Below are 12500 nucleotides of genomic sequence, written 5' to 3' on the forward strand. Positions count from 1 at the left end.
AGTGTTATCTTCAATCAATTATTTTTTTTGTTACTTTAGAGTGATCAATGATAAAATACTTATTAGAGTCAAGGCTGCTCTATCCTTTAAAGATTCTGGGAACTTCAATTAGGTCTCCTCTTGTCCTACGCTTCGATAAGCTAAATAGGTTAAGTTCTTCCACTCGTTCCTCATACGGCTTATTTCTCAATCTTGGAATCATCTTAGTGACTCGGCGTACGCTGTAGAAGGAGAAGGAGGAGAAGGAGGAGGAGGAGGAGGAGGAGGAGGAGGAGGAGGAGGAGGAGGAGGAAGAAGAAGAAGAAGAAGAAGAAGAAGAGGAGAAGGAAGAAGGGAGGATTTGGAGAAGGAGTAAAGAGATTAAGTTTTCTTTCAGAAGTAGCTATGGGAGAGAGAGAGAGAGAGAGAGAGAGAGAGAGAGAGAGAGAGAGAGAGAGAGAGAGAGAGAGAGAGAGAGAGAGAGAGAGAGAGAGAGAGAGAGAGAGAGAGAGAGAGAGAGAGAGAGAGAGAGAGAGAGAGAATATACCAGAAAACAAATTACATGAAAAGAATAGACGAATTTTTGGAACAAGGAGAACCGCGTGAGAAGAAAAAAAAAAAAAAGAAAAAAAATAAGACGAAAAAAGGAAAAGAAATATGAAGCAAAAATTTTTCAGACAATATCCGAAGAGGGAAGGAAAAAGAATGAGATTAGGGAAAGTAACGCCCCTTTCCCTTAACAGGTAGAAGATGCAGTGAGGGGAGGGAGTGAGAGTGTGAGGGGACGTGTAATGCAATTGGTAAGGGTGTGGCGCAAGAGTGAGCTGTGAGTATTGAAAGAAGGGTGAAGAGATGAAAGGAAAAGAGTATCATTCATAGCGTTAGATGGAAAGTGCGTGATGGGTGTTGTTTGTTAGTGTGAGTGCGTTAAGATATGGTATATACATGAATTTTCATCACAAATAGTGTTTTGAAATTCCCGCGCCAAAAAATCACCGAACACTTTGGCAACATCCAGGTGGAAAAAGTTTTGTTATCTGATTAATTCAAGGTGTCTAAGGTGTGACTAGTTAAGAAAGAGCGTGTACTGGGTGGAGGTAGTGTGCTTGAGTGTGAGGGAAGGCAGGTAAAGAGAGTGAGAAGGTTAAAAAAAAAGTGTGTTAAGATATGTGTGTATAAATATCTGAATAAAAATGAAAGACATGGGTTGGTAGACATGAAATTCAATGTGTAAGGAGTTAGTGTATAAAGTGTGAAGAAAACAGACAAAAAGTATGAAAAGGTGCCGTAACAGTGCACAATATGAATAAAAAAACATAGTGAAACAAGAAAGACATAAATTTATACTAGGTAGCAGGTGAGAAGTCAGAATATTACAGGTGAGAAGGCGACAGGTAAAGGTGAAAACGGACAAACAATATATAAATAAGAACAATAATAATAAACATTTCTAGAAAGGGAAACAAAAATAGACAAATTCAAACCAGGTGAAGCATAGCAGGTGAGTCAGAGTATTGCAGGTGAAAAGGGCGACAGGTAAAGGGTGGAAGCAGACAAAAAATATATGAAAAGACATCATTAAAGGCCACAATACGAATAAGATCCTTAATAAAGGGAAACCAGAAAATAGATATGAATTCAAACCAGGTCAATTTTAAAAGGAAAGTAGTCAAAGTATTACAGGTGAGAAAAGTGACAGGTAAAGGATGAAAGCAGGCAAAAATATAGAAAGACACCAATACGAATAAGAACCTCAATGAAGGGAAACAAAAATAAACGTCTATTCAAACCAGGTAAAGCATAGCAGGCCAGACTATTACAAGTAAGAAGGGCGACAGTTAAAAGGTGAAAACAGACGAGAAGTATAAAAAAGCCGCTGTGACAGGAGAAATGGAGACAAAAATAATCAGCTCAAACCAGGTCAATTATAAAAGGCGAGAAGCCAGACTATTATTGGTGAGAGGGGCGACAGGTAAAAGATGCAAACAGACAGAAAGCATAATAAAAGCCACCGTAATAGGGGAAAAGGAAACAAAAATAGACATGAACTCAAACCAGGTGAAACATAGCAGGTGAGAAGCCAGACTATTACAGGTAAGAAGGGAAGAACGACAGGTAAAAGATAAAATCAGACAAAAAGTATATAAAAAAAACACCGTAACAGGAGAAAATGAAATAAAAATACACATCAACTCAAACCAGATGAAACATAGCAGGTGAGAAGCTAAACTATTACAACTAAAAAGAGAAGAACGACAGGTAAAAGAAAAAAAACAGACAAAAATATAAAAAAGACCACATTACAATAAAAAATCTCAAGAAAAAAATACATAGCAAGAGCGAAAAATTCAAACCAGGTGGAGGGAAGCAGAGCATTAGAGGTGAGAGTGGCGACAGGTGAATGGCGGAGACAGATTGGCTATTGTGGGTATAAAGGAGGAAAATGAGGAACAACAGTCTCCCTTGACACCATTCCCCGTTCCGTAGGTTGTGTCATCTCCTACGTGGCTTTGTTATTACCTTATATATTCACGGTGAGATGGACGTAGTGATGAGAGCGTGTTTGGCCGGGCCGGGAAGAGGAGGGGGAAGGGAGGAGGGAGCATCGGCGGGGCGTAGCGAGCCGAGGGAGGGCAGAGGTGAGTGAGGGAGAGAGGGAGGGAACAGCGTATGGCGGCTTCAAAATAACCCCATAAAGAAAAAGATTGGCTTCCGTGCAGGTAATAGATGCAAAACAATACAGGCGTAAGGATCGACACACACACACACACACACACACACACACACACACACACACACACACACACACACACACACACACACACACACACACACTAATTACACCTCCTGAAAATGCAAATACACAATACCTATGATAAAAAAAAAGGAAAAGAAAAAAATTGGTATGAAAATATTCGTGTAGTCCGAACTGGTTGAGGTTTGGTTGATGAGAGAGAGAGAGAGAGAGAGAGAGAGAGAGAGAGAGAGAGAGAGAGAGAGAGAGGAGAGAGGAGAGAGAAGAAGAGAACATCAAAACAAAATACTCAGGAAAGAACGAAAGCCTTATTACTCCTCCTCCTCCTCCTCCTCCTCCTCCTCCTCCTCGAGATTTCGTGTTCATGAAATACGGAAGAGCGCACTAAACGTTCTCGCAGTAGAGAGAGAGAGAGAGAGAGAGAGAGAGAGAGAGAGAGAGAGAGAGAGAGAGAGAGAGAGAGAGAGAGAGAGAGAGAGAGAGAGAGAGAGAGAGAGAGAGAGAGAGAGAGAGAGAGAGAGAGAGAGAGAGAGAGAGAGAGAGAGAGAGAGAGAGAGAGAGAGAGAGAGAGAGAGAGAGAGAGAGAGAGAGAGAGAGAGAGAGAGAGAGAGAGAGAGAGAGAGAGAGAGAGAGAGAGAGAGAATCAGCACCGCGGCCTTCACGTGAGTAGAAATGAGAGAGAGAGATCAATAAACACGAGAGAGAGAAAAAAATAAAAATGTGAGTGAAGTCCTCGTGGTTAAGACTGACTGTTGGAGAGGAGGAGGAGGAGGAGGAGGAGGAGGAGGAGGAGGAGGAGGAGGAGGAGGAGGAGGAGAAGGAGGTGGTGGAGAAGGAGGAGGAGAAGAATGAGGAGGAGAAGGTAATGGACACCTCGGAAAACAAGGGAACAAGGAAGATGAGTGTGTCTCCTCCTCCTGCTCCTCCTCCTCCTCCTCTTTCTCCTCCTCCTCCTCCTCCTCCTCCTCCTCCTCCTCCTCCTCCTCCTCCTCGTTTCTTCCAGCCCACTTGAATGACCTCTATCTCGCGCGTTGGGTAAAAATTGAGGTTCATGTTGGAGGAGGAGGAGGAGGAGGAGGAGGAGGAGGAGGAGGAGGAGGAGGAGGAGGAGGAGGAGGAGGAGGAGGAGGAGGAGGAGGAGGAAAACTATGAAAAAGACAAGTCATCTCTCCGTCTCTTCGAAGTAATGCTTGCCTTAGAAGGAGATCGGAAAGGATCTCATCTCTTTCTCCCTGTCATCATCCTTAGCTCAGCCTATCTCATCTTAATCCCAAAATGTGTATCCCATCACCCTTTGTCTCTCTATCTCTCCAATATCTCATCTCTAAACTCCTCTATCTCTTCTTTGTATCATTATCTCTTTCTCATTTTTCATACTCCCTGTTTCATCTTAATATTTTTTTCCTTGCCTGTCTCACCATCTCTTTTATTTTATCTCTTTCTCTCTCTTATCTCTCTGTCTCATCGTCCTGACCTCACCCTTTCTTACTATTTCTGGTCATCACATTCCGTCATTCCCTGCGTCACTATCTTGCTGTATATCTCTCCCTGAGTCACGTTTCCTCGTCTTGCAATGCCTCACCGTCACTTCAGGCTCTACTTCATCCTTATTTCACACTGCATCACTTCACCCTCTCATGTAACCCCCAAATCTTACTGTATTATGTTTTTTCACTATATATATTTCTTCTCATGTCTTATAATTTGTTAGTCTTTCTCGTTCGATCTTTCTTTGTTACTATCATATGCTTCCTCTTCCTCCCTTCATCTTTCTTATCTCTCAATGAATTATCTCACTTTACTTTATATTTTTGTTTGTGTGTGTTTTGCAATTAACTCATTCAGTCTTCAGTACGTCACTAAGTTATGCATTTTCTTCTTCCCTCACCTTCCTCATTTCTCTATGCATCACTATGTCACATCCTTTGCCCACCTCTCTCAACTAACCACGCATCACCCAGTCTCTTTTTTCTCATTTAAGAAAGAAAATCTGTCCAAGGGAACAAACACGATTAAACAAAGAAGACCCACTTAAATGCCAGTCCCCGATCATGTCCGAAAGCGTTAGCCAAAAGAATGGGATAAATATCTTAAAACCTCCCTCTTTAATGAGTTCATGACATAGGAAGATGGAAATACGGAAACAAGTAGTAAGTTCCAGTGTTCATATTCCCTCACTTGTTCCTCAGTCTTCCTCACACAGCCCTCCTTTACCTTAACACGCAAGACAACACAGATTCCCCCTCTACTTGATACACGTGAATAAATACCCAGCACAGGAGATGAAGTCTAACAAAACCTGATGAACTGGAATGCGTCATGGTAACCTGGCGTAGATTGACTGGTAACGACACATACTGCAGCTGAAGACCCTCGTAGAAGTAGGAGGAGGAGGAGGAGGAAGAGGAGGAGGAGGAGGAGGAGGAGCAGCAACAGCAAGAGGAGGAGGAGGAGGGGGTAGAAGGAGGAGAAACGTGCCTGTGGGTGACTGCTGAGCCTCGCCTTTTCCGGGAGTAGGAATCCTTTCACGATGTGTTGACAGTAGGGGGAGGGTGATTGTGTGCCCGGGGAGACGTGAATTGGGAGCCATGGAGGAGTAGGAGAAAGAAAAGGAGGGAAAGGAGGAAGGAACGCGAGGAATAGTAATAAGAAAGCTGTGGTGCTGTTCGTAGAAAGAGGAAGAGAAGTAGGAGAGAAATTAAATCTGTAAATGTGTTGTAGATTTTTAAATGTTCGTACGAAGAGAAAGAGGAGAAAAGGAGGAAGAGGAGAAGAAACACGAAGAATAGTAATGATAGGGAGGCTATAATCTACGAAGGAAGGAGAGGAGAAGAGAAGGAGAAAAAAAATATATATTGTAAAGTTTGAGATGTTAGTAGGAAGAAGAAAAGAAAGAGAAAAGGAGGAAGAGGAGAAGGAATAAGAAAAATGCTAATAAGGTTGTGAGTAGAAAAAAGAGGAGAAGAGAAGAAGAAAAAATAATATATTGTAGCGTTTCATATGTTAGTAGGAAGAAGAAGAGAAGAAGAAGAAAAGGAGGAAGAGGAGAAGGAATAAGAAAATAATAAATAGATTGTAGTATTGTAGGTAGAAAGAAGAGGAGAAGAGAAGGAGAAAAAGAATATATTGTAAAGTTTGATATGTTAGTTGGAAGAAGAAGAAAAGGAGAAAAGGAGGAAGAGGAGAAGAATAAGAAAATAATAAATAGATTGTAATATTGTACGTAGAAAAAGGAGGAGAAGAGAAGAAGAAAAAAGAATATATTGTAGATTTTCATATGTTCGTAGGAAGAAGAAGAGAAGAAGGAATAAGAAAGAAAAAGGAGAAGGAATAAAAAAAATAATAATAAGGTTGTAATATTGTACGTAGAAAAGGAGGAGAAGAGAAGGAGAAAAAGAAATGTGTCGTTTGATATGTTCGTAGGAAGAGGAAGAGAAGGAGAAAAGGAGGAAGAGAAAGAAAAGAATAATAATAATAAGAAGGCTGTAGTGATGTACGTAAAAAGAGGAAGAGAGGAAGGAGAAAATGAAAAGAGATGTAGAGTTTCATATGTTCATAGAAAGAGGAAAGGAAGAAGAAGAGAAAGAAGAGGAAGAAGAATAAGAGAAAGAAGAGGAAGAAGAACCCTATGATGTTATGTTTTTAGGTGCAGGGAAAAAAGAGGAAGAGGAGAAGGAAAAAGAAATATATGTTGTAGATTTTCATGTGTTCAGATAAATACGAAAAAGGAAGATGAAAAAAAAAGATACGATATATAATAAGATTCCATTTATTTGCGTGAAAGAAGAAGAAGAAGAAGAAGAAGAAGAAGAAGAAGAAGAAGAAGAAGAAGAAGAAGAAAAAGAAGACGAAGAAGTAGAAGTAGAAGAAGAAGAAAAAAGAAAGAGAAGAAAGTTATTATGTGTTTCGTTGCTGTAAACTTTTTTGTTGTTTATTTTATAATGAGAATGAAAAAGAAGAAGAAATAAGAAAAAAAAAACAAGAATAACAAGAATGGATCGATAGTGAAGATATGATGATAGTGAAGCCATTATTTAGTAAGAGAGAGAGAGAGAGGAGAGAGAGAGAGAGAGAGAGAGAGAGAGAGAGAGAGAGAGAGAGAGAGAGAGAGAGAGAGAGAGAGAGAGAGAGAGAGAGAGAGAGAGAGAGAGAGAGAGAGAGAGAGAGAGAGAGAAGGTCAAGTAAGAAACAGGTATCGTAAAATATACAGAGAATAAAGATGGAAATAGAAAAGTAGAACAGTCTCTCTCTCTCTCTCTCTCTCTCTCTCTCTCTCTCTCTCTCGCAGCCACCTTTTTCCCTAGCTTTGTTTCAGCCAATATTGAACTTGGAGGTGGAAAGTTTCAGTGTCCTGTCTGCCGTGGCCTGGCGGGGATGGAGGCGCCCCTGGGCAGTGTGCTGAGGGGCGTGGGTGGCCAGTGGGGGAGGCTGAAGGTGCAGGAAATTGTCTGATACGTCATATTGTGTTTATTATTTTTTCTCTTCATTTCTGCATATATTTCTATTTCATCTGGTGTCATTTCGTCAGGTATTTCTCTCTCTCTCTCTCTCTCTCTCTCTCTCTCTCTCTCTCTCTCTCTCTCTCTCTCTCTCTCTCTCTCTCTCTCTCTCTCTCTCTCTCTCTCTCTCTCTCTCTCTCTCTCTCTCTCTCTCTCTCTCTCTCTCTCTCTCTCTCTCTCTCTCTCTCTCTCTCTCTCTCTCTCTCTCTCTCTCTCTCTCTCTCTCTCTCGTAATTCTAAACACTTACAACTCTCTTTCTCTTTCTCATCTTTCCCTACATTCTACTCCATCATCGTTCTCTCATTACCACTCTGTCTACTTCTCTTCCTTCCCTCCTCCTCCTTTCCTCCTCCTCTTTCTCCCTCTCTCGATCCTTCCTCCCGCCCTGCCTCCCTCCCCTCCCTCCCTCCCTCCCTGTACTTTATCATCGGCAGTGTCACCCTTTACTTAGCGTCTCTTCAAAGCTCACAAACCACTTAATGTTTTACTTCAATTTTTTTCTTTATTTCTTCTTCTGATTTTGCCTTCCTTTTCTTTTATCTCCGTTTGTTTCTTTTCTCGCCCCTTTTTCTGTCTTTTTCTTATTCTGTTTCATTGGTCTGACTTTCCTTTTCTTCTTTCCTGTTCTTATGTTTTTCTTTTTTTTTTCTTTATTCGATTTCTTGTTATTTTTCTTGTTTTTTTTTCTTCTTTTTATTTTCTTCTTTCTATCCAGTCTTTTCTATCTTCTTCGTCATCTGTTTCTTATATTTTTACCTATATAGTTTTTCTTTTTTATTTGATTTAGTCTTACTTCATTTGTTTCCTTCTTTCTGTTCATTTCTTTTTCCTATCCAGTCTAATCTATTTTTATCTCTATCCTATTCCCAGCACATCTTATCCTACATCTATCCTTATGAATGCACAGCTCATCTTCTGTGTTCTTCTTAAGTCTCTCCTTCTGTCCCTCCTACAGATACCCTACACATAGCCTTTCTTACTTTACTTTACTTTACTTTACTCTAATTGAAATTCCCAACATTGTCAAGACATTTATCCGTGACTTTTGCCTAACTCTTTTTTTCTTTAACCCCTTCACTACCATGACGCGTTTCCATATTCATTTTGTTTACTATTTGGTGATTTTATACAGCTTCAGAAATTTATGTGAGGATTAAAACAGTGAAGGCTTTGGCCATTAATCTTCTGACCTCCGTAGACCCTTCCTAATGCAGATAAAATCGTCTAATCATACACAAAACTCGAGGTAATGATGCGTCCCAGTACTGAAGGAGTTAAGGAACAAGAGAACCCATACTATTTGTTCATTCTTTGTGTTCTTAACCTGCCAACACTCAGGTCATAAGAGAGAGGATAATTTTTTCATTTTGTAGGAGGGACAGCTGGCCAAGGGTGACAAAATATGGTAAAAAAAAGGGCTCACTATATTACCAGTTCCCTTTTGTTGTTCATCCTTTGTGTTCTTTCTCTATCCACAAAGAATCATAGCATCTCCTTCTGGCTCTCCTACAGGTATCCTTCGGCTCGGTGTCCCCTGCTCTCAGTGACCGATCGTCGTTCCCTCGCTTCATCCGCACGGTGGCCCCAGACTCCTCACACAACGCCGCGCGCCTCGCCTTCCTCACCCACCACTCCTGGAGCACCGTCACCACCATCTCTGAAAACCACGATCTCTACACGCTGGTGAGTTACTAGGTCTGTTACTGGTGCTGGTGAAGAGACTCAAGGCGTTAATGTCCTACTCTCTCTCTCTCTCTCTCTCTCTCTCTCTCTCTCTCTCTCTCTCTCTCTCTCTCTCTCTCTCTCTCTCTCTCTCTCTCTCTCTCTCTCTCTCTCTCTCTCTCTCTCTCCAGCCACATTCAGTCACATAACATGATTTCGTTGTATTATCATGAGTTGAATTTGAAACGCTTACATCGGGTATTACTGGAGACCTGTCGTGGGGATGATCATCAAAGAGAGAGAGAGAGAGAGAGAGAGAGAGAGAGAGAGAGAGAGAGAGAGAGAGAGAGAGAGAGAGAGAGAGAGAGAGAGAGAGAGAGAGAGAGAGAGAGAGAGAGAGAGAGAGAGAGAGAGAGAGAGAGAGAGAGAGAGAGAGAGAGAGAGAGAGAGAGAGAGAGAGAGAGAGAGAGAGAGAGAGAGAGAGAGAGAGAGAGAGAGAGAGAGAGAGAGAGAGGTATATATACTCAGTAACTCAACTATATCGTATTATTATTTCATTATCCTGCTGGCAGTAATTCAAATTAGGTGTGTGTGTGTGTGTGTGTGTGTGTGTGTGTGTGTGTGTGTGTGTGTGTGTGTGTGTGTGTGTGTGTGTGTGTGTGTGTGTGTGTGTGTGTGTGTGTGTGTGTGTGTGTGTGTGTGTGTGTGTGTGTGTGTGTGTGTGTGTGTGTGTTTCCCTTATCAAATTACTCAAGAGTAGCCAGGCGGTTTCTCATTAAGCTCTGGGATATTGTTCAGGTTTCCAGTCCAAACACACACACACACACACACACACACACACAGGCAAAACAATATTACTTTTCTCATTTTACAACGCCACTAAATCTGAAAAAAAGGTAAAAAAGAAACCTCAATCTCTTCTTTATATGATTTCCCTTAATTTTCATCTCCATAGGAACTCATTACTTCCTGATCACATTTCTTCTTATAGTTAACTTCAGGAAATTTCACCTAATGTAATAATTTGTGAGGCGGAGTGTCTTTAACGACTCTAGTACCAGGATGCGTTTTCATATTCATCCTGTTTACAATTTGTTGATTTTAAGCAGCTTCAGATGCTTATGTGAGAGGATTAGAATAGTGAGAACTCTAGCCATTAATCTTCTGACCTCCATAGACACTTCCTAATGTAAATAAAATCGTCTAATCTTACCCAAAATTCGTAGTAAAAAATACATCCTATTACTGAAGGGGTTAACAGGTAAGGTTGAGTTGACACCTGAGAGTCACGTTAGAGGTCCCGGGACTCTCGAGAGGATTTACCGAGGTAACAGTAGCTGTGAAGGAGATAGGTAAGGGAAGGAAGGAATACATACGTAGAAAGGAGAAGAAGGAAGAAATAGATACATAGAAAGGGAAGGACGTTTGAAAGGCAGGTGTGAGAAGGTAGAAAGGTGAGAAAGGTGAGAAGAGGATGGGAATAAATGAAATTAACAATGAACCCCTGAAAAATGATAGTTTTCAAGTAAAAAAGATGAAAATTTAAAAGTTTGTGGAAAGAAAGGTAAGAGAGGAAATAAAATAAAGAAGTAGGAAGAATTTAGAGTAGAGGAAGGAGAGGAAATAGAAAAAAAAGAATGACATGGATGTGACAAGTAAGAGAAAAGGAGAATGAGGGAGTAAGAAAGAAAAAGGAAAAAAGAGAAAGGAGATAAAGAAAAAAAGGAGACTGAGGAAAAAAGAAAGGAATGGAAGAATGGGAAAGAGATAAAGAGAAAGGAAGGAGAGTGAGGGAATAAGAAAGGAAAGGAAGAAAGAGAAGGAGATAAAGAAAAGAAAGGAGAGTGAGGGAGTAAGCCAGGAAAGAAAGAATGGAGAGGAGATAAAAAGAAAGAAAACGGAGAGAGGTGTGAGTGTGAGGGGCGCTGCTGGACGAGGAGGTAATGGAAGGAGATGGAAATATGTGGTAAGCATTGATGAGTGACGGAGGAGAGAGGCAAAGTAGGGAGTTAAGAAAAGTTAGCAAGGGAGAGAGAAAGGAGATATACATTACTCTCTCTCTCTCTCTCTCTCTCTCTCTCTCTCTCTCTCTCTCTCTCTCTCTCTCTCTCTCTCTCTCTCTCTCTCTCTCTCTCTCTCTCTCTCTCTCTCTCTCTCTCCTCTCATCCCTTCACATCCCTTGCTTTCCCTTCCTTTCCCTTCCCTTCCTCCCTTCACATCCTCTTTCCTTTCCTTCCTTCCTTCTCTTCTTTTTTCCCATCCCTTCTCATCCATTCCCTTCCCTTCTCTTCCTATCCCTTCCTTTTCTTCCCTTCTCTCCTCTTCCTTCCTAACCATACCTTACCTTCCCTAGCCTTTCCCTTTCCTTCATTTCCTCTCCTTATCCTCCCTCTTTCCTTCCTCCCCTCCCATCTCCCTTTACCATCCCATTAACAACTTCCTCACCCCACCCACCTCCTAACTTCCCCCTTCCCTACAGTACACCCCCTTAGAGCTTCACCCATCATTCCACCCTCCCCCCCCTTTGCCTCATCCATTTATCCCATTATCTCACCGTTGGCAGGAAGTAAACACGTGCTTCTACCCCTAATCCTCCTAACAAGAGGAGGAGGAGGAGGAGGAGGAAGAGGAGAAGGAAGAGGAGGAGTAAGAGGAGGAGGAGGAGGAGGAGGAACCATGATCATTGTGTGTCCTCTTCCTGTATTTCTCTCTCTCTCTCTCTCTCTCTCTCTCTCTCTCTCTCTCTCTCTCTCTCTCTCTCTCTCTCTCTCTCTCTCTCTCTCTCTCTCTCTCTCTCTCTCTCTCTCTCTCTCTCTCTCTCTTCCATCTACTCACCTTGTTATAAAAATTAATATTCTTGTTCATATTAGTCTGAGGTGAAGCTGTAAGAGGAAGAGGAGGAGGAGGAGGAGGAGGAGGAGAAGGAGGAGGAGGAGGAGGCACAACAGTTCAAGACACTAAAAACAACGTATGAGATTGTTTATTAGAGTCTGCAAGAAGGAAAGCGTTTACAAGGAAAGGTATTGCAGTTTCTAGCCACTAAGAAGGTTTGTAGGTTTCTGTAGAATAAGACTTGTCTCGGTGGTTAGTGATTGTGTAAAGATATGCCAAATAGCAACGAAGGAGTTAATTATTACATACACCTTCCACACATACCCATCACACAGTCACTAATCAAACCATCCACTCACCCACACGAACACTAAGCTATCATGTTGCTCTAGAATAAGATTTGTGTCAGTGGTTAGTGATTATTAAAAAACATGTCAAATAGCAACGAAAGGGTTAATTAATACATCCAGATTCCACACACTCATCCAGCAATCACTAATCAAACCATCCACTCAACCATACCCACCCTAAGCTATCCATCTAACCAGAGGGGCTAGCAAGACCTTCCGTGGCTCCTTCTATCCACCCATCCACTCGTAAACTGCTGAGGGTGGAAGGTAGGAGAGCAGTGGAGCGATAAACCTGTGCAATTCGTGGTATCTAATATGCGTAACGGGCAGAAAATAGACGTTCATCAGGTTCCCCTTCCCTTCTTTTCCTTTTCCTTAACCTATACCTATTCCGGCCTTCCCCTGTGGCTCCATCCCTTCTT

At 41.6% G+C, this 12500-nt stretch overlaps 1 protein-coding gene across 1 annotated transcript in view; it reads left to right on the plus strand.

Moving 5' to 3' along the window:
* Positions 1–12500, plus strand: part of LOC123513016 — a 120476-nt gene that overhangs the window by 48733 nt on the left and 59243 nt on the right. The window contains 1 exon segment of the mRNA XM_045269825.1: positions 8747–8917. Coding sequence (XP_045125760.1) covers positions 8747–8917 — 171 coding nt within the window.

This window comes from Portunus trituberculatus, chromosome 35 (genome assembly GCF_017591435.1).
Source record: "Portunus trituberculatus isolate SZX2019 chromosome 35, ASM1759143v1, whole genome shotgun sequence".
Taxonomy (NCBI): domain Eukaryota; kingdom Metazoa; phylum Arthropoda; class Malacostraca; order Decapoda; family Portunidae; genus Portunus; species Portunus trituberculatus.